The sequence below is a fragment of the Dendropsophus ebraccatus genome, chromosome 6 (genome assembly GCF_027789765.1).
Source record: "Dendropsophus ebraccatus isolate aDenEbr1 chromosome 6, aDenEbr1.pat, whole genome shotgun sequence".
In the NCBI taxonomy this organism is placed as follows: domain Eukaryota; kingdom Metazoa; phylum Chordata; class Amphibia; order Anura; family Hylidae; genus Dendropsophus; species Dendropsophus ebraccatus.
Window position 1 is genome coordinate 104990096 of NC_091459.1, and position 22161 is coordinate 105012256.

The following is a 22161-nucleotide window of genomic DNA, read 5'->3' on the forward strand; positions in this document are numbered from 1 at the left end:
AAGGGGTTGGTCACTTTATAGTTAAATAGTTCAGTGTAGAGTATTAGTAACTGGCAGCCTTATGTGTACCTCATAGAGCTATAATCAGACTCCTCTCCTCCATAAGATGGTAAATCATGGAGGAGCATGTGACTATGCCCATCCCTCCGTGTCCTCCATAGACATATACAGGCTCAGTTGAGGACACCAGGGGATGTGCATTGTCACATGCTCCTCCATAATTGGCTGTCTTATAGACAGGATACATACAGACCAGGACACATACCCCAGACTGCCTGGTGCCTGACATGAGCACTGCAAGGTACACAGGGAGCTGCTGCCAGTATATACAGTGAGTACACCGGCCATAATTTGCACGCCAAAACACCCTGCATGTTCCTTTATGGTATCCTGGCCATAGCGTATACACATAGTACACGCTCTGGCTGGGATCCTAAGCGGCGCTGCATAGAACTGACATGTCAGTTTTCTGCGGCTGCAATTCAGTGAATTGCGGCTGTAGGAAACCCTGTCAGTTCACAAAATGAAGCAAGCGGGTCCGCCCGCTTGCTTCATTGTGTGCTATGAGTTCTGATGCATCAGAACACTACGGCCGGAAGGATCATCCGGTCGGTACTGCAGTACCGGCTGGGATGATCTTTGCAGAAACCGGCTGTTCTGTGACCTGGCCGGGTCACGGAACGGCCAGTCTCATACACCATGTGAACATGGCCTAATACTGTATACTGAACAATTTTACTATAACGTGGCCAACACCTTTAAATGTCAATATTCCTTATATTTGTGCCTGAAAAAATGTAAGTGGTCATGAAGGTCCAAAATGCATACAGGGCAAAGGGGTTAACTCAATGGCAAATGAGGCTTTTATTTTACATAAAACCATGTTGGAGTTTTCTTGGCTTGCAAGAATGGATTACATAAGTGGATAAATTGGCATCATTCTGGGTATGACACTGCCTGTACTTTGTACAGTATATCGTATGGTAACTCAATTTACCTTTCTACTGTCATAGAAACGGGAAGGATTCTGTCAGCTTCTCCAGCAGATGAAGAACAAACATTCAGATCAGCTAGAGCCGGACATGCTGAGTATCTTCACAGGGTCGTGGAATATGGGTCAGTTCTTATGTTTATCTAGGTTCTGGATCAGCTGTACATAGGGCCAATACTTACCTGTTGTGGCACTTGTTGTAACAGGAGACGCTCCCCCACCAAAGAAAATTACCTCCTGGTTCCTTTGCAAAGGGCAAGGGAAGACACGCGACGAGACGGCTGATTACATAGAACATGATATTTATGTCATTGGGACACAGGAAGATCCTCTGAATGAAAAAGAGTGGGTGGAAATATTGCTTCGCTCTCTAAGTGAGATCACCAATGCTGAATACAAATTGGTAACTATTTCACCAATTTAACTTTTTACTAATGTCCTGACTGCATAGGATATATTACAAATAATATGATATAATATCTTATCATTTTAACTCAGATTACAATCCAAACACTCTGGAACATACGAATTGTTATCCTGGCAAAGCAAGAACATGCTCACCGAATCAGCCACATTTGCACAAACAGCGTGAAGACAGGAATTGCCAATACACTGGGTAAGAAAAGGGCACAATATGTTTGTGTAGTGTATGTAGGCTGCCATATCCAGTGTGCTAAAGGCCAGCATGAAAGGCTGATTTAGTGGGACTAAAAAACTATTTAATGTGTATGAAGGTGTTCTGATTCTCCCCTGACAGTAGATGTGGGAGGAATAGAAGTGGTGCAGTTGGATTTCAACATTTTGTTCTCGTTGGAGATAAGCCGTTTCCAGAAAATTCTGAAAGCGGTTTATTTTCTCTGCTTATGCACAATAGCTTAAAGGGGTTTTCTAACTAACTTGACAAGTAAGGGCCCTATTACATTAAGTGATAATCGGCCGTTTATCGCTCTGTGTAAAAGAGACGATGATTAGCCAATGCAACGATCACTGGCTGATCGTTTCTTTAGGCCCAGACCTAAAATCATCTTCCGGCATAAGTGGATTAATGCGTTTACTTGCAGTCTGGTAAAAAATTGTGTGATCTAAAAATGGTGTTGGTAGCAGCTGACCCAGCGAAATAGAAGGTACCTATTGTGTGACAACAGGGAGTCAGGTAAGAAGGCGTAGTCAGTATTTTGGGTCAAGCACATTAAGGTCAGCAGGATACACTAGGATGAGGCAGCAGGCAACAGGGTTGAGGCAGGAGGCATGGGTTCTTGGTCAGCAATCTGGGTTTGCAACAGAAGAGATGGTGCAGTACAAAAGGGATCAAGCAGAGAATGGGGACCAGAAAATTAACACAGGAAAACAGGATCACAGAACAACTTTATTCTCCTTGAGGAGAGTACCATAAAGATGTGTGGAGACTTCCTCTTCCACTGGGAATTCTAGGAAGGATATGAACAATAGCTCTCGTACCACCTTGAAAAGATGGTGTCCCCTACAAGTCAGTGTTAGGAGTCTTAGAATGTGCTTAAGGGATGTGCATTAGGCCCCTCTAAGCCAAACATTGAAAGTGCAGGGGCAAAGAGAGCAGCAACCTGTCCACACAAGGATGAGGTAAGACCCCTGTGGTGTTACATTGGGGGTGCAGTAGCAGTTAGTGACTATCTGCCACATAACAAGTCCATTATTATAACAAGTACTGTACATGGTTACTGTACAGCCTATTACATATATAGCATAGTGGCCTAGGACCTTCAGGTTATCCATAGGTACAGCTGTGTGTCCATTATTAACATTACATTGACCACGTATTCTTGTACATAGGTAACAAAGGAGCGGTCGGTGCCTCATTTATGTTCAATGGGACATCATTTGGTTTCATTAACAGTCACCTTACTTCAGGGAGTGAAAAGAAACTCAGGTACTATATTGCTTCTTTAATATCCATACTAGGTAACTGTGACTTATGTTAACATATTTATCCTCCGTTTTCTGCTAATAGAGCAAGAAGTCCTCTTTAGTATTGTAAAGCAATCTGAGCTAGTTACGTCAAATGCAGTTATATAAATAGGAGGCTATAAAAGCCGCACCTACAGAAGTTGAGCCTAACAAGATCAATGGGCAACATTATAGTAGTCTCTGTTGAGACATAGGGTACTGCTAAACTGTATACACTGAATAATGGTCATTAAAGTGATCCTGCCGCTAGAAAAGTCATTCTTTAGATCTGGGAACAATTTATTGTCACAACTGAACCCAGATACTGGATAGTTGACATGCCAAGAAGGGGGCAAGAGAAAGAGGGACCTATCCCCTAGACTTTTAGAGTGCTTTGCTGAGTACTCATAGCACACCATGGGTGCAATTGCATCTACTAACTCAGTGTTATGATGGGGTGTTAGGTGCTGTAATGTAGCGTTGCCTGTCTAAAGCCCCTATTACACAAAGCGATCATCAGCCATATTCGGCCGATATCGGTCGTTGCGGACGATAATTGTCTTGTGTAATAGAAGACAATAATCAGCAGATGTACACGATGTCAGCTGATCGTCACCTTTAACATGTTGAAAGCTCAACAATCCCAATAGCAGCGATATGCTGCCGACGCTTCCGTGCAAGAGGAGCAGCAGCAGCAGACCGCTGCTATCTTCTATGGGCTGCCCGGACAATCTAGCGATCTAGCAGCCCAATAGCAGCGGCATCAAACGGGGAACAAGGAGCGAGCAAGCACTGACCTGACAGGTTGGGCTTGTTTGCTCCTCTGAATTGCCCCATGTAATAGGGGCTTTAGTAATAAATCCTATTTGCACTCTGTATTTTATAGCTTTTGACCTACTACTGTGTGTATTTCACATTTTACGGAGTCTTCCATGTTATCAGTGGAGAGACAGCTATGATAATCCGTCCATCTGTTGTTTTCTCTCAATTAGGAGGAAGCAGAATTACTTTAACATACTGCGTTTCCTGGTCTTGGGTGACAAGAAGCTGAGCCCTTTCAACATCTCACATCGATTTACTCATCTTTTTTGGCTTGGCGATCTTAACTATCGCGTTCAGCTGCCAAACAGTGTAAGCAGTAGTTAATGGCAGCCAAGTCTGCCCCACATATCCAGCTCTGCATTCTGGAATCATTCTATTAGTCTGCAGGCTGTATTATAATGTTGTATTTTATACTGTATACTTAAAAGAATTTTTATATACCTAATATTTAATACCTAATTTATAACTAAATTGTTCCTACAATAGGAAGCAGAAAACATTGTTCACAAGATCAAGCTTCAGCAATACTATGAACTTCTGGCCTACGACCAGTTAAATATGGAACGCAAGGAAAGTCAAGTCTTCCTCCACTTCAGTAAGTACTCAGTTACAGCTTTAGGCTATGTTCACACACCGTATATTTTCGTAAAACCCGTGATTTTTACGGAATATACGTGTCATTGCTGCCTAGGAATCCCGACCGGAGTGTATACACATAGTATACGCTCCGGACGGGATCTCTCACGGCGCCACAAACAACTGACATGTCAGTTTTCTGCGGCCACTATTAATTAAATAGTGGCCACAGAAAACCATCCGCCCTCCGCCCATACGCTCCATAGTGTGCTGTGGAGGGTTCTGATGCGGGCGCACACAGATGCGCCCACATCAGAACTCTGCGGGGCTAAAGATCACCCAGCCGGTACTGCAGTATCGGCCGGGATGATCTTTTCAGAGACCGGCTGTTCCGTGACCCAGCCGAGTCACGGAACGGACGGTCTCATACATTATGTGAACATATCCTTAGGGTCTGTTCACACGCACAGGATCCGCAGCAGATCTGCAGCAGATTTGATGGTGCAAATTTGAAACTGTGTTCAGTAATTTAGATCAAATCTGCCGCGGCGGATCCGCAGCATAAAATCCGCTGTGATACGATGTGTGTGAAGCTACCCTTAAAGAGACTCTGTCAGTGGGTTTGTGTTGTCCTATTTAAGAGTAGCATACACTAGTGACAGAGAAGCTGAACAGAAAGATGCACCACTTACATTATTCTGTGTGGCTCATCAAGAGATATCTTTCTGAATAACATGGACAATAAGTAGCCCTCTCCATTAGGTGCATGAGCCCAGCAGTCCTCATTACTTATGAGAAGCAGAAAACTCCGCCCACCAGCTGCTGATTGGCAGTTATCTATCCATGCTGTGTATAGGCAGTCAACTGTCAATCAGCAGCTAGATGACGAGGAAGTGGTACGGCAAGAATCCTATTCTCCTGCATATTAGGAGAACTGCTGAACAAATTAATGTAAGTAATACACCGATCTGGCATAAACCTAGTGACAGAGTCCCCTTAAAAATTATGGACACCTTTGTCTACATTGCATGTATTTTGAGAAAAAAAATTATCATTGATTCTAATAAACACTTTTACAAGTTTTTCTTATGCAGCTTCAAGTGTACTTGTCACTTTAAAAAACTTTGGACATTTCAGACCCAACCAATCAAAACTCTACGGCACCTAAAATGTTTTTTCTTTATTTTTAAGATTACATTGGAAGTGTCTTGAAAGTGCCATTAAGTGTAAATTTCCACTCCCCGTCCCCTGAACGCTCATCTGTGCTCAAATGTGATTTTTTTATTTTTTAAAATTTTTATTTACAAATTAGCATGGTACAGAACGATCACAACCAAAACAACCAGAGAAATCAAAGTATGAACTAATCTGCTCAAATCTGATTTGACTTGACTTGCACCAGATCTCCCAATACAGATGCCGTGTCAGCACTTCTATTGTTTACAGATGGAGGTGTCCCTTTAAAGCATACATTCACCTTTCATATGGCCATATTACAGACAGCACAGCTAAAGGATGTGTGAGCTGAAACCCTACTGATCACAAGGCAGAGGGGGTTTGTGTTGTTATACCAAGTGACATGTCACGCCTGCTGCCTGCTAAGGGAGGATGACTGGTGTGACATTGGAATTCAGTAGGATCACTTCAGCTGTGTTATGTGGTGGAGAAATCTCCATGTGGTTGGCGTCTTACCTTATGTACTTCTTTAGATGCATTTGACATGCAAGTGCAAGAAGGCTGATAAATATGAAAATTCACTCTAAGTGCTGACTCCAGGCTAATGCCTCTGTTATATTACTACAATAACATACAGTAATATACAGCAGTGTACTAATATATTGTAGGACATATGCATATATTTTCTATATTTTTTGGACATCTACATTTACTTATTGTTTGTGACAGTATTAAAATTCAATAAAGAGATTGCTTTCTTACACCAAAGATCCTATATTATAGGGTCCTATATTATATAGATATTATTATACATACAGTATATTATAGTGATCATATAGGGGGCTATATTAAGAATCATATAGGTAAGAGAGGCTGCAGAACTGATATAAAATGTACACACTGGACTTGTTTATCAGGGATTTATCCACTCTGGCAGAGGTAAACATGAAGAAATGTTGCTATGTTGATCTATTTATATTATTTATCACCCATTCACAGGATAGATAATAAATGTGTAATCTATGAGAGATAAATTTCTGTGACCCCCACTGAGCAAGAGAATAGTAGTCCCTGTATGAGCCTTGTAATGGAGTGGTAGTGGCTTGTATGATCATAACTACTAAGAAGCTCATATAGATGCGGCGAGCCCCATAGACAGTGAAGGGATAGGTGGATGAAAGTTGGAATAGTAATAAAGATGGTAAATCACGATGGCTGCCGGCAGCCACTAGCACACATGTAATAGCATCCTAAGTAGAGATGAGCGAACCGGGTTCGGGTTCAAGTCCATCCGAACCCGAACGATCGGCATTTGATTAGCTGGGGCTGCTGAAGTTGGATAAAGCTCTAAGGTTGTCTGGAAAACATGGATACAGCCAATGACTATATCCATGATTTCCACATAGCCTTAGGGCTTTATCCAACTTCAGCAGCCACCGCTAATCAAATGCCAAAAGTTCGGGTTCGGATGGACTCGAGCATGCTCGAGGTTCGCTCATCTCTAATCCTAAATTATGTTATATACATAGTCACAATCTGTACATACATGATAAATATCTCTTCCTGCAGATGAAGAAGAGATCACATTTCCTCCAACATACCGCTATGAGCGAGGAACACGAGAACGTTACTGTTACACCAAGCAGAAAGCAACAGGAGTAAGTAGTAATAGTCACATAGTAATAGTTATATTTATAAAGAAGACGATTGTTACTATAGCTCTCTGTTTTGATGGTCACTAAACTAAATCCACATGGCGGATTTTATCTGTAGACTTGCACAGGTAAAATCCACAGTGGAAGACAGTAGCTAGTGTATGTGATTGTAGATATCTCATTCACACGCTGCTGATTTTCTTCATACAGAAGTTGACATGTGCTGCAGATTCTTAGAACTGTATTTGTTGCTTAATGTCTTAGATTTGTCACTGATTTTCAATGTCTCAGATTGTCAGTTTTTCCAACTGATTTCAACGCGTAAATAAATATATCTGCAAAAGCTCCGCAGTAAAATGTCTCACTGGGGCTGCAGATTACCTCCAATTCTTTAGATTACATTATCTTATATAAAAAGCCTCTGTTTATCCAGCTCCAGTGATAATGTGGTGTATTAACACACAACCACCGCAGACAGTCACAGACTGCAGTGGTCACCTGTGTTGACATGTTATTGTTGGGACCAGAATAACAATGGCATGGAAGCGGTAGGCGACTGGAAAGGTGAGTACATGAACATTTACAGGACCAATAGAAAAAAAGGCTCTCATGACATCTGATACACAAACTGCTGAACTAGTCATCATTCAATAAATAAACTTTATTTGCAATTATATGGTGGTGTATGAGATGATATTAAAGGGTCAGCCCAATCATGCAGGCCCATGTGCACACCACAGTTCAGCATGGAGAGACACGACTCACTCGGGGCGGTTGGGTTGCTGAGGCAAGTTCTGTGCATAAACCCTATTCTTATTCATAGGGCTCATGCACAGAACTTACTTTGGCAACCCTACAGTTTGGTCTGGGCTGCATCTGTTCATGCTAAACTATGGAGAGCATGTGGGTGTGTATAATTAGACTGACACTTTGAGGCCCCCTTCACACGTCCGTGTCAGTTTTTACTTCTATGTAATGTACTTTTACTTCTTTGTAATGTACTTCTATGTAAAAATCTGATGTCTTCCAGTACTTATCAGCTGCTGTATGTCCTGCAGGAAGTGGTGTATTCTTTTCAGTCTGCCAAAATTCTCTCTGCTACCACCTCTGTCTGAGACACGAAGGCTGAGATTTATCAAAGGTTGTAAAATTTAGACTGGTGCAAATTGCCCACACAACCAATTACAACTCAGCTTTCAGCTCTGGTAACATGATAGGGGAGCTGTGATTGGTTGCCGAGCCCAGTTTGCACCAGTCTAAATTTTACACCCTTTGATAAATCTCCCCCGAACTGTCCAGAGCAGAAGAGGTTTTCTATAGGGATTTGCTTCTGCTCTGGACAGTTCCTGTCTCTGACACAGATGGCAACAGAGAGCACTGTGTCAGACTGAAAAGAATACACCACTTCCTGCAGGACATACAGCAGCTAAAAAGTATGGAAAGACTTGATATTTTCAAATGGAAGTAAATTACAAATCTATATAACTTTCTGAAACCAGTTGATATGAAAGAAAAAGATTTTCACCAAAGTACCCCTTATAAGCCTCTTTACTTTAATGGGGCTGAGACACAGTACATGTTGTGTCAATATATTAAGAAAACACATAGGGGGACATTTACTAAGGAGTCTGATGTGTGCAACTATTCTTATGGGGATTGGTGTGTATTTTGTTCCATTAAAATTTTGTTCATTAAAATGTGGCACTGCCATAGTGAATGTATCTAAGTAAAAATTTGCACAAAGTTGCAAAATGCCAAAAATTGCGCAAACCGATTCACCTGGTACAGACTAGACGTAGGCCAGCACCGGTTTGTGCGATTTTTTAAAAATTTGCAAATTATAAATTGGGCGCTAATCCCGGATTATGGGAACTTTTGGGTGAATACTCAAAACAGGCAGATTAAAAATAAATCACATGTAAACAATATTCACCCATCGAATACTGGTTCATAAATTGAATTTAGACCAAAAATGGGTGAAAAATCAAATTATTCACCAAAAAAAATAGGCGCAAAGCCCTTGATAAATTTCTCCCATAGAGTCCTGGGAGACCTAAGCCATTTTCCCTACTATTTCCTATGTGAATTGTGAAACCGCATGCAGTATACGGTTTATTGAATTCCTGCACAGACCGCAGAGTCTATGGGATATACTAGACTGTTAGGAAGACTAGTTGGGAACATTTTGTCATATTCTATAGTACCAACAGTATCTCAGGGGTCTCATAATTTTTTAGACTATCACAGGGGTTCCGGATGTACACTTCAAGTCATGCCTATAAGATGGATGTCAAAGCCACTGAGGAGTGGTGTTTGGGCAGGGCCGGCATCAGCACAAGGCTAACCTTGGCAAGTGCCGGGGCCCACAGCATCTCTAGGGGCCCAAAGAGAGAGAGGGGCCCGGTTTTCCATAGTGCAGGGTAAGAACTGAACATCAGAAGACACAGAAGGAGACGGAGCAGGACCTGCACAGAGAGAGAAAAGGGATAAGGACCTGATCGCATGACCTAAAGGTCCTCAACCTTACAGTGTGGAGAGCCCCCGACAGAGAGGAAGAGGAAGAAGACTGAGCTGTAACTGCTGTATTTTCGATATACATGGTATCATTCTCATGTGTATTTTATTTTTTCAGATAAAGTACAATTTACCGTCTTGGTGTGACAGGGTGCTATGGAAATCATATCCTCAGATGCATGTTTTATGTCAATCATATGGTAAGTACTTATATTTTTATATAAGAAGTACACGTTCATTGTTGAATGGCGCCACCTGCCTGCATTGGAATGAATTATACATGTAGATCTGACTGCACCTTTTATCTACAAAAATGTCAATGTTATTTAAAGAAAACAAACAAACAAAAAAAGATATTTATTGAAAAAACGTAAAAGCCTACTATCACCAACACCTGGGATACGTCAACAACGAGTTACAGAGATGTGCAATTTTTGGCTACGTAGACCCTGCTCAACTGATAAGCTGGCAGGTGGGTGCGGCAAGACACAAAGAGGCATGGCCCACTCCTGTGCCTGATTTATACCTGCAGCCAGGCGTAAATCATGGCGAGAGACTGCTGCATGTGCATGTGTGGGGCATGGGTGTATGGGTAACTGATATATAGGTACTCCAGTCGAGATAAATTCCCCTCATTCACTTTGTTGGGCTACAAAGAGTACTTATAGTACTAGTATTATATTATATTCTTTTTGTATTAAAAAGAAAACACCATCTGTGTGAAAAACTGAAATACAAACTATTTAAAGGGGTTATCTACCGCTACAAAAACATGGCCACTTCCTTTCAGAGAGAGCCCCACTCTTGCCTCCAACTTGGGTGGGGTTTTACTGCTCAGTTCCATTGAAGTGAATGGAGCCTAATTGCAAACCGCACCTGAACTGGAGACAAGAGTCGTGTTGTCTCTGAAAGAAAGTGGCCATGTTTTTGTAGCACTGGATAACCCCTTTAAATGTATTCTTAACTCCTCCTCCTTTAACCTCTTAAGGACGCATGACGTACCGATACGTCATGCGTCCGCAAGAGGTGTTCAGAGCGGGGCCGCGCGGTGACCCCGCCGTGATCCCGGGTGCCACGTGTAGCCCGGTACTGCGGCTATTAGCGGGCACGGTCTGATCGCCGTGCCCGCTAATTCAGTAATAGGATGCAGCTATCAAAGTTCCCTGGTGTCTAGTGGGGTGGATCGCTCCTCTGAGACGTTGTCCCAGAGGAGCAATCCACACATCCTGCTCCGGCCGTGGTCTCCACTGGGGGTCTGGCGCTGATTCCGGCTCGGCACTCGAAAGCTTTCGGCTGCAGCAGCCGAAAGCAAACGAGTGCCGATCTCATTGATCTTTGCTGTATAAGTATACAGCAAAGATCTCAATGAGAGATCAGTATACTTATAATAGAAGTCCCCCAGGGGGGCTTCTAGTATAAATGTAAAAAAAAAAAGTGTTGTTATCAATAAAAAGCCCCCTCCCCTAATAAAAGTTTGAATCACCCCCCTTTTCCCAGGTTTTAAATAAAAGTAAATAAATAAATAAACATGTTTGGTATCTCCACGTGCATAATCGCCCAAACTATTAATTAATCACATTCCTGATCTCGCACGGTAAACGGCGTAAGCGCAAAAAAATCCCAAAGTGCAACATTGCGCATTTTTGGTCGCATCAAATCCAGAAAAATGTAATAAAAAGTGATCAAAAAGTCATATATGCGCAATCAAGGTACCGATAGAAAGAACACAACATGGCGCAAAAAATGACACCTCATACAGCCCCATAGAGCAAAGGATAAAAGCGCTATAAGTATGGGAATGGAGCAATTTTAAGAAACATATATTTGTTAACAATGGTTTGAATTTTTTACAAGCCATCAGATAAAAGAAAAGTTATACATGTTATATATTGTTGTAATCGTAACGACTTGAGGAACATGCATAACAAGTCAGTTTTACCCCAGGGCGAATAGCGTAAAAACAAATACCCCCCAAATAAAAGAAATGTGTTTTTTTGTTCAATTTTACCACACATTGAATTTTTCCTGGTTTCGCAGTGTACTTTATGCAAAAATTCAGCCTGTCATTGCAAAGTACAATTAGTGACGCAAAAAATAAGGGCTCATGTGGGTTTCTAGGTGGAAAAATGCAAGTGCTATGGCCTTTTAAACACAAGGAGGAAAAAACGAAAACGCAAAAACGAAAATTGGCTCCATCCTTAAGAGGTTAGAGTCACTGTCGTGAAATTTTTTTGCAGAAATCAATAGTCCAGGCGAATTTCAAAAACTTTGTAATTGGGTTTATTAGGCAAATATGCCATTATCTGCATTTAAAAAGACTTTTCCCAGGTTCCCCCCCCCTCCTCTCCTTTCTGTCATCCACTGCAAAAAATCAGGAAATTGTGACTTGTTGCATTAGACACAAGCCTGTCTTTTCTATGGAGAGGGGAGGGGGGAGGAGGGAGGAGGGAGTTAGTTGGCAGCAGACAGCTGAGAACACAGGATTACACAACACAGAGGTGGGTGACAGCATATTCAGAGGTCAGAGAGGTCAGTGCTGACTGTCAAAAGAGATATCCGGTGATGTATTTGTAGATTAACTCTTTGTTGTCCTGTTTGGTGTTTTATTTCCCTCTCTCCATAGGAGAACAATGACAGGGTGAGAGCGTCAAACTGCTTTTTCATGATAAAAAATAATTTTTAGGCTAATAAACCCAATTACAAAGTTTCTTAAAATCACCTGGACTATTGATTTCTGCCAAAAAAATTTCACACAGATGTATGAATGAACCCTTAAGCTATGTTCACACAACAATTTTCTTGGCGAACATACATCCGTATTTTGATAATGTAGGCCGTAACTTTGCGGACGTAATTATCAAAATACGGCCATATTTTTGCCCCCAAAAATGTTGTGCACACATAGGCTAAAGCTATGTTCACACACTATAAGTTCAGTAGTAATCACGGCCGTTGTAGCCGATTTTCAACAAGGGCCTTGATTACTACTGAACCTACATTGTGACTCCGGTCGGGTCACAGGCCGGAGTCTTACGCCATGTAAACATGGTCTAAATGTGTATATTAAAAGGACTCTATAGGTTCCAAAATGTAATAAAACATTACAGTCAAATAGAAGTATGGTCACAAAATGTATAAACATGAAAAAAAAAAAATTTTTGGAAAACAAAATGGTGGACGAACGCTAGAATTACTAGCAACAAGGTATTTATTGTGGTGATTTAAACTATTTACAGTGAAGATTCCCAGACAGGTAACCGGGATATACAAAAGGAAGGGAAAAACAGGTATGGTGCAAACAGGTCTGCCTATTTCGCCCTGCCTCAAAAACTTAGGAGCCGCTAGGATAGGGCGTCCCCCTTACCCAGCGGAGCCAAGTCCCTGCACTAAGGTGGAGCTATTCCCACCTGTTCAGGTCGTGTGAATGGTGAGGTTTCAGCAAATAATCTAAGTATTAGATCTATTATTGCTCTACTGGGTCGGTGATGGAACCGTTAGTGTGCACTGTGCGGTCATTGGTAATTGTCAATGAGTCAATTTAAGCTTCATATCCAACATGTCATCCGACGCGTTTCCCCCAACAGAGATAGCGGTCTTCTGGGTTCATCAGGGATGATCTTGTATAAAAGGAGCCCGGTCAAGGGTCACACAGTCATGGATGGAGCGTAATCTCATATGCAGAGTATAGGAAGTTCCTTTAGATACTGTAGATACTGTAATTAGTATGGTCGTGTAGATGTATTCGGGCTCCTAGATAGAGCCTAGTCACTTAATGATAATCATGCAGTGGAGCGATTACACAATGGTAAATACTTGTGGGTCATGCAATGGAGCAGTCACGGGATGGTAACTATTTATATATCTGGGTGTTATAGCCCAGTGTAGCATGGATCATGTTAGTGGGGTTATGGAGCCACACCTGTTCTTTCAGTCGTGTAGGAGACAACACTGGGTGCTGGCATCCGGTGATAGCCCGGGATAAGATGGTGTCCTTAGGGACACCATCTTATCCCGGGCTATCACCGGATGCCAGCACCCAGTGTTGTCTCCTACACGACTGAAAGAACAGGTGTGGCTCCATAACCCCACTAACATGATCCATGCTACACTGGGCTATAACACCCAGATATATAAATAGTTACCATCCCGTGACTGCTCCATTGCATGACCCACAAGTATTTACCATTGTGTAATCGCTCCACTGCATGATTATCATTAAGTGACTAGGCTCTATCTAGGAGCCCGAATACATCTACACGACCATACTAATTACAGTATCTACAGTATCTAAAGGAACTTCCTATACTCTGCATATGAGATTACGCTCCATCCATGACTGTGTGACCCTTGACCGGGCTCCTTTTATACAAGATCATCCCTGATGAACCCAGAAGACCGCTATCTCTGTTGGGGGAAACGCGTCGGATGACATGTTGGATATGAAGCTTAAATTGACTCATTGACAATTACCAATGACCGCACAGTGCACACTAACGGTTCCATCACCGACCCAGTAGAGCAATAATAGATCTAATACTTAGATTATTTGCTGAAACCTCACCATTCACACGACCTGAACAGGTGGGAATAGCTCCACCTTAGTGCAGGGACTTGGCTCCGCTGGGTAAGGGGGACGCCCTATCCTAGCGGCTCCTTAGTTTTTGAGGCAGGGCGAAATAGGCAGACCTGTTTGCACCATACCTGTTTTTCCCTTCCTTTTGTATATCCCGGTTACCTGTCTGGGAATCTTCACTGTAAATAGTTTAAATCACCACAATAAATACCTTGTTGCTAGTAATTCTAGCGTTCGTCCACCATTTTGTTTTCCCAAAAAATTTTTTTTCATGTCTGTACTCTAACAATGGGGACTAGAATATATCTTTAATTATCTCATAAGACTGCACCATTAATTTGTTTGTTTGCACAAAATGTATAAAGCCAGAAGTTAGACTTGATGTAAGGAGCCGAGCTGTTTGGTAAATTTGTGTTTTAATAACTTTTGTTCCTATGTTTTTGTCTGAAGGATGCACAGAGGATATAACCACCAGCGATCACTCGCCCGTATTTGCTACGTTCCAAGTTGGTGTAACATCCCAGTTCGTCTCAAAAAACAGTAAGATAACTTTTATAGCTTTTGAAAGTCAGTGTGCTAAATTTTTATTGTACATAAATTCATTTCATATGAGTGCAGTGCAGATGGAGGCTACGCATGTCATGACCAATAGATACAGTAAATCTAGGTGTCAATGTAGAGTTATGACACAGGCACAAATAGACCTGAAAGTAGGACTATCACATTGCATAACTGTACTGGTACCTGAATGACTGGCTTAAAGGGGGTTAAATCAAGCATTAGAAAATGGTCACTTTCTTCCAGAGACAGCATGACAGCTCTTGTCTGTAGTTCCGGTGTAGTTTGCAATTAAGCTCCATTCACTTCAAAGGAAATAAATTGCAAACCCCCCCCCTAAACTGGAGAAGTTTTTCTAGTGCTGGATAATCCCTTTAACCATTAAAAAAATTCTAGTGTATACTGTATTAATAACAGTGTAGCACTTACAATGGCAGTATTTTTTTCATTTTCACTTCCTTCTCAGACCCAGGGGATTCCGATGTGCAAGGATATATCGAGTTGCTCAACTGCAAGGCGACGTTACACACTAAGAGTCACACCAAGTTCTACATAGAATTCCACTCATCCTGTTTAGAAAGTAAGTTTATCTATTTAAAAAATCCTTTTAGCATTTGTTTCTAAGCTAGTAGTTAATAGTAGTTAATTTGTTCTTGTTTGCAATATATAGACATTATGGGGGGCGTATATGAAGTATGAGTACGCCGGTCTTAGATTAGGCCTCGCCCCCAATTACCCCGCTGGATTGCGCCTCTAAGTGAATCCGTCCTGTCCTGTGCCTACTATACAGAGGCTGCGCCCCCTCTGCGTGCAGATGCCCCCCAGCCCCCCCCCCCCCCCCCCCGTAATGCCCCCTCTCCTCCCCACTGGCTAAGGCGGCGCAGATGGGGCAGATGTGAAAAATTATTCGCAAAAATAACATTTGCAAATATTTTTACGCCGATATACCCCATCTGTGCCTAAAAAAGGCATTTACACCTTTTCATACATGCCCCCTATGGTGTATAGGGGGTTCATTATGGTTCCATTCTTCTCTGTGCACCTGAATAACCAAAGGTCTCTAATTCCTGACTTACAGATATGGTGAAGAGCTCAGAGGCTGAAGATCAGGAAGGAGACAGCGGCACATTAGTTGTTAGGTTTGGAGTTCTACCAAAGGTGATTTATTTGTATGGTTCACACTTCTCCCACCATCATGTATGTGTTAGTGCAGTTCTTGTCAAGTATTCATGACAACCAATGGGAATTCACCATATATTTAAACAGACTGTAAATGTTGCAATCCATAATTTAATTGCCCAGTATTTCTCTACTATTCTGTACAGTTTGCACTATGTTTATTGTGTTGTATACTCCAGGTAATTAACTAGATTAAAAAAAAAAAGTTACCAGTGCAGTACAGTGACAGCCTAAAGGGGTATTCCCATCTCAAACCTTTATTTCCTATTCACAATTAGGGTGGACTCACACTACGGAATCCACGCAAATAAGTTCCAGCGGATTCCGTCGCTTGTCCCCGTGCATCTCCACCTGTGCCATTGAAACCATTCTATGCATAGACGAACAGCGGAATCGGGCCGGCCATAGAATGAAGTCTATGGCACGGGCGGAGATGCACACCGCCGCAAGCGGGTACAAGCGACGGAATCCGCCGGAACTTATCTGTGTGGATTCCGTAGTGAGAACCCACCCTAACCATTAATGTCCTCTAGATGTAGGTCCCACGTCTGTGAACTACACCTATCTCAAGGACACGGAACCTGCAGGGGTATGGAAAAGAGCTGAGCAGGCTGTTAATTGATGTTAATGGGAGTTGCATATACAGTATAGCAATACAATACAGTTTGTTGTGCTGTGCTGTTTATGTTGCTTTTACTGAAACCATGTAAAACAGTGTCCCAGCCACCACAAGCAGGTGGATAGGGCTGGGGGCCTTGTTCTTATAAATAGGTGTGGGTGTCTATCAGACATTTATAACATATCCTAGGAATAGGCCATGAATACTTAGGACAGGAATACCCTTTTAAAATAATTCTAAGAACATGTAAAAGGTAACTATGCCTTTACATATATAAGACATATAATACATTTTATTTTTTATTTTTTGTCTTTCTGCCTTACATTAGCATGTGTCAGATCTCCTATGCCTCCTTAGCTTTGGGTTTCTTATTTGGACAACCTTGACTTCATAATAACATATTGTCCTCCTTTGTCCATTTCTTGTCTTTCATGCCCATCACACCACCTATCAATTTTCCAGCATATCTTCCTGTGTTTTTTCCTACTTTTTCGTCTCTATACATTACCTTACAGCTAACACCGATCATCTCAGAACTGGAGTACCTCCTGGACCAGCACCTGCTGATCTGTATCAAGTCTTCAGACACCGATGAGTCATACGGTTAGTAAATGTATATTGTAGACCTGCCATAGTGATGCCTTTTCTGCATTAACACCCATGTATTAGTGATTGTGCTAAGAATAAACCTAAAACTCAGAAGAGTTTGGGGGATTAGAGGCAAACTATCCACTTAAATATTTGTAAATGTAAAAATAAATAATTTTCAATTATGTTATTTGAAGATACCATAGCCAAAAGCACTGTCATAGTTATTATAGTTAACAATGTCTTGTAGGTAAAGTGCCACAAAGCACCTTATCTATATATATATATAGACAAAAATTGTGAGCCAGGACAATGCATTCATGGTATGTAATGCTGCCCCCACAATCAGACTAACAAACACATTGCTCCACTAGTTTAAGCTCCATTATAACATGGACACTTAGTTATGACAGTAAGTGACTGTAATATAGTCTTAGCTTTATTCCTCAGATGATCCTAACCTTTAAGGAGTTGTTTGGGGGAGAAGAAGATGGCTGAAGCCTTCTGCTTCTTGGTGTTCACTTATGGAAATAAACTAAGATGTGAATGGGCGGGTGTATATCCGCATTGCCCAACAGCTGCAAGACGTCACCAATAATTCAATATTGTGCAGCTATTGAACACCACGATTGGGATATATGCATGTCCCCTCCACGTCTTAGGTGGCTTACTTCTGAGATATGGATTTACAGGAAGTGAGTATTTGCTCATTCGTCAGTTGATTGCTGGCTCTATTACACGGGGCGATATCTGCCTGATTTGGCGGATAATCACTCCATGTAACAGGCCTTTGGAAGAGCAATCTCCAATTTGTGGCTCTCCAACTGTTGCCAAACTATAATTCCCAGCATGGCATACTGGTAATTGTAGCTTTGCAACAGCTCAACAGGTTAAACATCACCAACTAAAGCCCCCATACACATAAGAGATGTTTTGACTGAACCTGTTGATTTTTGTGGAACTGGGCAACCATTTTTCTGAGTAGGGAAGCTCCATTGACTGATAAAGGATAAGGCATGTTAAATTTAAAGAGATTATGTGGGCCAAATAGACACTTGTCACTTGCGTTGATCAGCTGTTCGGCAACCACACTACACAGTGAATGGAGTTTTCTCTGTTCACTGTGGAAACCTCCTTCAAAGTGTCCTATACTTTTGTTTTCAAGTAGATAGGCAGCCATCAGAGGAGTCTGATAGGGGCTTGGCTTACAACCCCCACCCCTATTCTGAGCACATGAAAACTTGGCTGAGCATGTGTATGGGGAGATTGTGATAGATTGCCACTTGGCTCTTTGGGTGCTGTTAAGTTGGTTTAATTGTACCCACTAGTATAATTATTTTGGGATGTCATATTAATGACTTTATCTTAGTAGTTCCATCACAGTGACAGGTTCCCTTTAGATGCCAAAATTATTTGAAACTTAAATAGGATAAGAGAAAAAAAGTCAAACACCTGGTTTTATTGGACTGTTTAATTGTCTTATTACAGAGCTCTGCGTAATAACAGCATTGCTAAACAATTCCAATGGCATATTCAATGACACTAAAGCACATGCAGTTGCCAGTATCCGATTTTCCATCTGCTATTAAGAATAAGGAGCATATGTGGATAAATTATGTTCCTTAGCAGAGCAGTCATATTTTAATGCTTGCCATGTTTTCTGCCTAATTTGCCTAAAAATAGCCCAAGTTGTTTGGCATCTTAGTATATTTATAGTGCATCTCCCTCTTTTCCTGTCAAATTCATCTGTGACTCACCCACACATTTCTACATGGATCTCATTATCCTTGTGCAGCTCTCATGACTTCAATACACGTTATCTGGGACATTATTATTACACAAGTAAACACTTAAAGGATTTTTCACATGAAGACAACCCCTATCCATATGACCAGTAAGAGCATAGACACTGCATCAGTAAGCTAGAAAAGAGAGCTGCTCTTCAGGACCTGGTCTGTACCTCTTTCATAGTAAATCCAATTCATTCAGTCCGTGTATTACATTTAACGGCCATTCTGGAAGTGATTCAGAGAAAACATAGTTTAAACACAAGCAGGGGGAATGGGGTGAAGCTTCATCTAGGCAATCCCCAAAGCATTATCCGTCCTCTACCAAGCTTCACAACTGGCACAATGCAGTCAGGCAGGCAATGCCCTCCTGGTATTTACCAAACCCAGAATTGCCCATCAGATTGTGAGATAGACAAGTGTGATCAGGCACTCCACGCGTTACTATACAGATGCATTGCAGATTACTTTTTGCAGAACACAGACAGACAACTGCGGAAAATTTACCCAGAAAATGGGGAGATTTGTGAATGCTGCATCCAAGGTGTACGCCGGGAAGGCTTGGCAGATTTGCCTCTTCTCCCTGGCATACACCTTTCTTCCCCAATAGCCATGCGATATTGTTGATACCAACTCTTACGGATAAAAGTGGCCTCAGACAGTAATTGTAAGAAAACTCAAGATGACGAAGTTAAAAGAGAGAATGACATATTGGATACTGAAATACAGACAGAGGACATGTGGTGATGCCGCTCAGTTGTCTGTTGTGACGTGTGTAATGTTGTGCACAATTGAATGGGCTATTACAGCATGTGTGTTGAGGAATATCCGCTCACTTCCCATTAAAATGAATCTGGATGCCATGAACTGTCTAAGCCCGATCTATGTGCGATTAAACAGACTTGACGAACCCTAATTAGATCTGCAGCTTCCTAACAGGAAATGTAAGACACTAATAGTAACCAGAGAACTATTAAGCATCACTGTCTTCATGCATGGGTCTAGACTGTAAGAAAACAATGGCGGACATCTACAATTGAGTCTAAAAGGTGAAATTTTTCTGCAGAGTATTTGCCTGTTTTTTACCCAGAAAAATAGGACTAATTTAACAAATTATTCATAAATTTGTGTATAGAATATTCCTAAAATATTCACTAAAAATTGCGCAAACATATTCACCTGGTACTGACCAGGCATAGGCCTACACCAGTGTGTGCGGCTTTTTGAAAAGTTGCAAATTGTAAATTTGCTGCTAATCCTGGATAAAGCAAATTTTTGGGTTAATACTCAAAGCAAGCAAATTAAATAGACTAAATATTCTCTAAAAATATTTGCCTATCGAATACTGGTTCATAAATAGAACTAAGGCCAAAATCCAATTATTCACCTAAGACTTGGTGCAAAGCCCATGATAAATGTCCCCATATGTATTTTGTTCAGCTAATATACAGTACACTGAATGGCCACTTAGAGACACCAATGTAGTAGCATGTTGGACCTCTTTTGGCTTTCAGAACTGGAACAATTGTAGCATAGATTCCTTTAGGTGTTAAAATTGTGAACAGGATCGCTTCTTGCAGTTGCTGCACATTAGATGGGGGTACTAACATGCTGTGACCAGCCTGTCCAACCTCTTCCTATAAATAGGATTAAGATCTGCTGACTGTGAAGACCAGGGAAGCAAGTAAAACTTATTGTCATGTTCCTGGAACCAAACCATGACTTACAGCCCTTGTGTCATGGTAAATTGTCCTGCTGATAGTGTTCTTCTGCTATAGGACCAGTGTATTGCAGGAGCATGCTACAGGCCCCCCTGATGTGGCAGGCCCCATAGCAGCCGCTACGGCTGCTACAGTGGTAGTTACATCCCTGGCTGCCATAAAGGGATGAACTGCTCAGATAAGCCATAACACTGAAACTTATGAAAACTTGCTCACTTAGGGCCCTATTACACGGGACGATTATCGTGCGAAAAATCGTTATATCATTCGAATTTAAACGATAATCGTTCTGTGTAATTACAGGTAATGATCGAAAAATCGTTCGTATGTCGTTGATCGTTGATTTTGATCTGAACCTAAAATTATTGTTAATCGTTTGCTAATCGTTCGCTGTCATTCCGCATTTTTTCACTAATCGTTTAGTGTAATAGCACATTGCCCATTGTTTTCCTTAGATCAGAAGGAATAAACGACCGCAATAACGATCGCAATAACGATCATATCTAACGACCATCTTTCTGTGTATTATGGTGAACGATTTCAGGTTAACGATAAAGAATCTCGTTTGCGATCGTTTATCATTAATCGTTAAAAATCGCTCTGTGTAATAGGACCCTTAGTTTTATACTGCACCCCAGGGTCACATACAAATCTAGTTACTCATTTCGGTGGAGGAAAATGTTGCTCAGTCCTGTTTCCATAGACTCGCTGAGGCTAGGCTCGCAGTGTGTTTTGTCCCACCATCACATGTACCTGCCGGCACTCAGCTGAAAAGAGGATGGAGGCATATACTGTGGCAGAGAGCATCAGGTTCCATTCATTTTAATGGGCTAAATGGAATTGCCTAGTGACGCAGTTTGGACCATATATGCTGTTTTAACTGGACTAAATAACACAGCAGACCGTGCTATTTAGTTAACCTGTTGAGATGGAAATACCCCTTTAAAGGTGTTCTGCAAGACTGATAAAACATGTCTGCTTTCTCTTTGAAACAGTCCCACGCATTTCCATGGATGTTTGCAAAATTGCAGCTTTGCTTTATTAACGTGACTAGGGCAAAGCTGCAATACCACACTCGACCTGTGAACGGGCATAGCAGTGTTTAAAAAGAAGGTAGTCCTTTAAATTTAAATTAGAATTACCATATTATTGACTCTTTCCTTGCTTGCTTCAGGTGAGGGCTGCATCGCTCTGCGCATGGAAGATCCGCAACAGCAACAATTCCCGTTCTGCACCCCTCTGACGCACCACGGAGAGGAGACAGGTCACTTCCAGGGGGAAATCTCTCTGCATGCAGCCAGTGGGAAACAGAGAGAGAAGTTGTATGGTAAGTCATGTATAACATCTGCATGGAGCAATACCAGCTGCCTATTATATACTGGATGATTGAAAAATTATAGCTCAATATTTAAAACCAAGGGAGCATAATACAAATATATTACCATGAAAATACACACGACCTATCTACGTTTTATGTAT

The 22161-nt window shown here is 41.6% G+C and overlaps 1 protein-coding gene and 1 long non-coding RNA gene across 3 annotated transcripts in view; one reads left to right on the forward strand and one right to left on the reverse strand.

The window, feature by feature from the left end:
* Positions 1 to 22161, forward strand: part of INPP5D (inositol polyphosphate-5-phosphatase D) — a 73989-nt gene that overhangs the window by 46725 nt on the left and 5103 nt on the right. For both annotated transcript variants that reach the window (XM_069975519.1, XM_069975520.1), the window contains exons 11-23: positions 1014 to 1116; positions 1198 to 1394; positions 1490 to 1607; positions 2801 to 2897; positions 3907 to 4045; positions 4223 to 4331; positions 7058 to 7146; positions 9776 to 9857; positions 14681 to 14770; positions 15255 to 15368; positions 15867 to 15946; positions 17102 to 17189; positions 21857 to 22009. In XM_069975519.1, coding sequence (XP_069831620.1) covers positions 1014 to 1116; positions 1198 to 1394; positions 1490 to 1607; positions 2801 to 2897; positions 3907 to 4045; positions 4223 to 4331; positions 7058 to 7146; positions 9776 to 9857; positions 14681 to 14770; positions 15255 to 15368; positions 15867 to 15946; positions 17102 to 17189; positions 21857 to 22009 — 1459 coding nt within the window. The remainder of the gene's footprint in view (positions 1 to 1013; positions 1117 to 1197; positions 1395 to 1489; positions 1608 to 2800; positions 2898 to 3906; positions 4046 to 4222; positions 4332 to 7057; positions 7147 to 9775; positions 9858 to 14680; positions 14771 to 15254; positions 15369 to 15866; positions 15947 to 17101; positions 17190 to 21856; positions 22010 to 22161) is intronic.
* LOC138795863 (uncharacterized) overlaps positions 1 to 22161 on the reverse strand; it is a 36457-nt gene that overhangs the window by 6735 nt on the left and 7561 nt on the right. Inside the window, exon 2 of the long non-coding RNA XR_011363677.1 lies at positions 21825 to 21969. This is a non-coding gene — a long non-coding RNA (uncharacterized lncRNA). The remainder of the gene's footprint in view (positions 1 to 21824; positions 21970 to 22161) is intronic.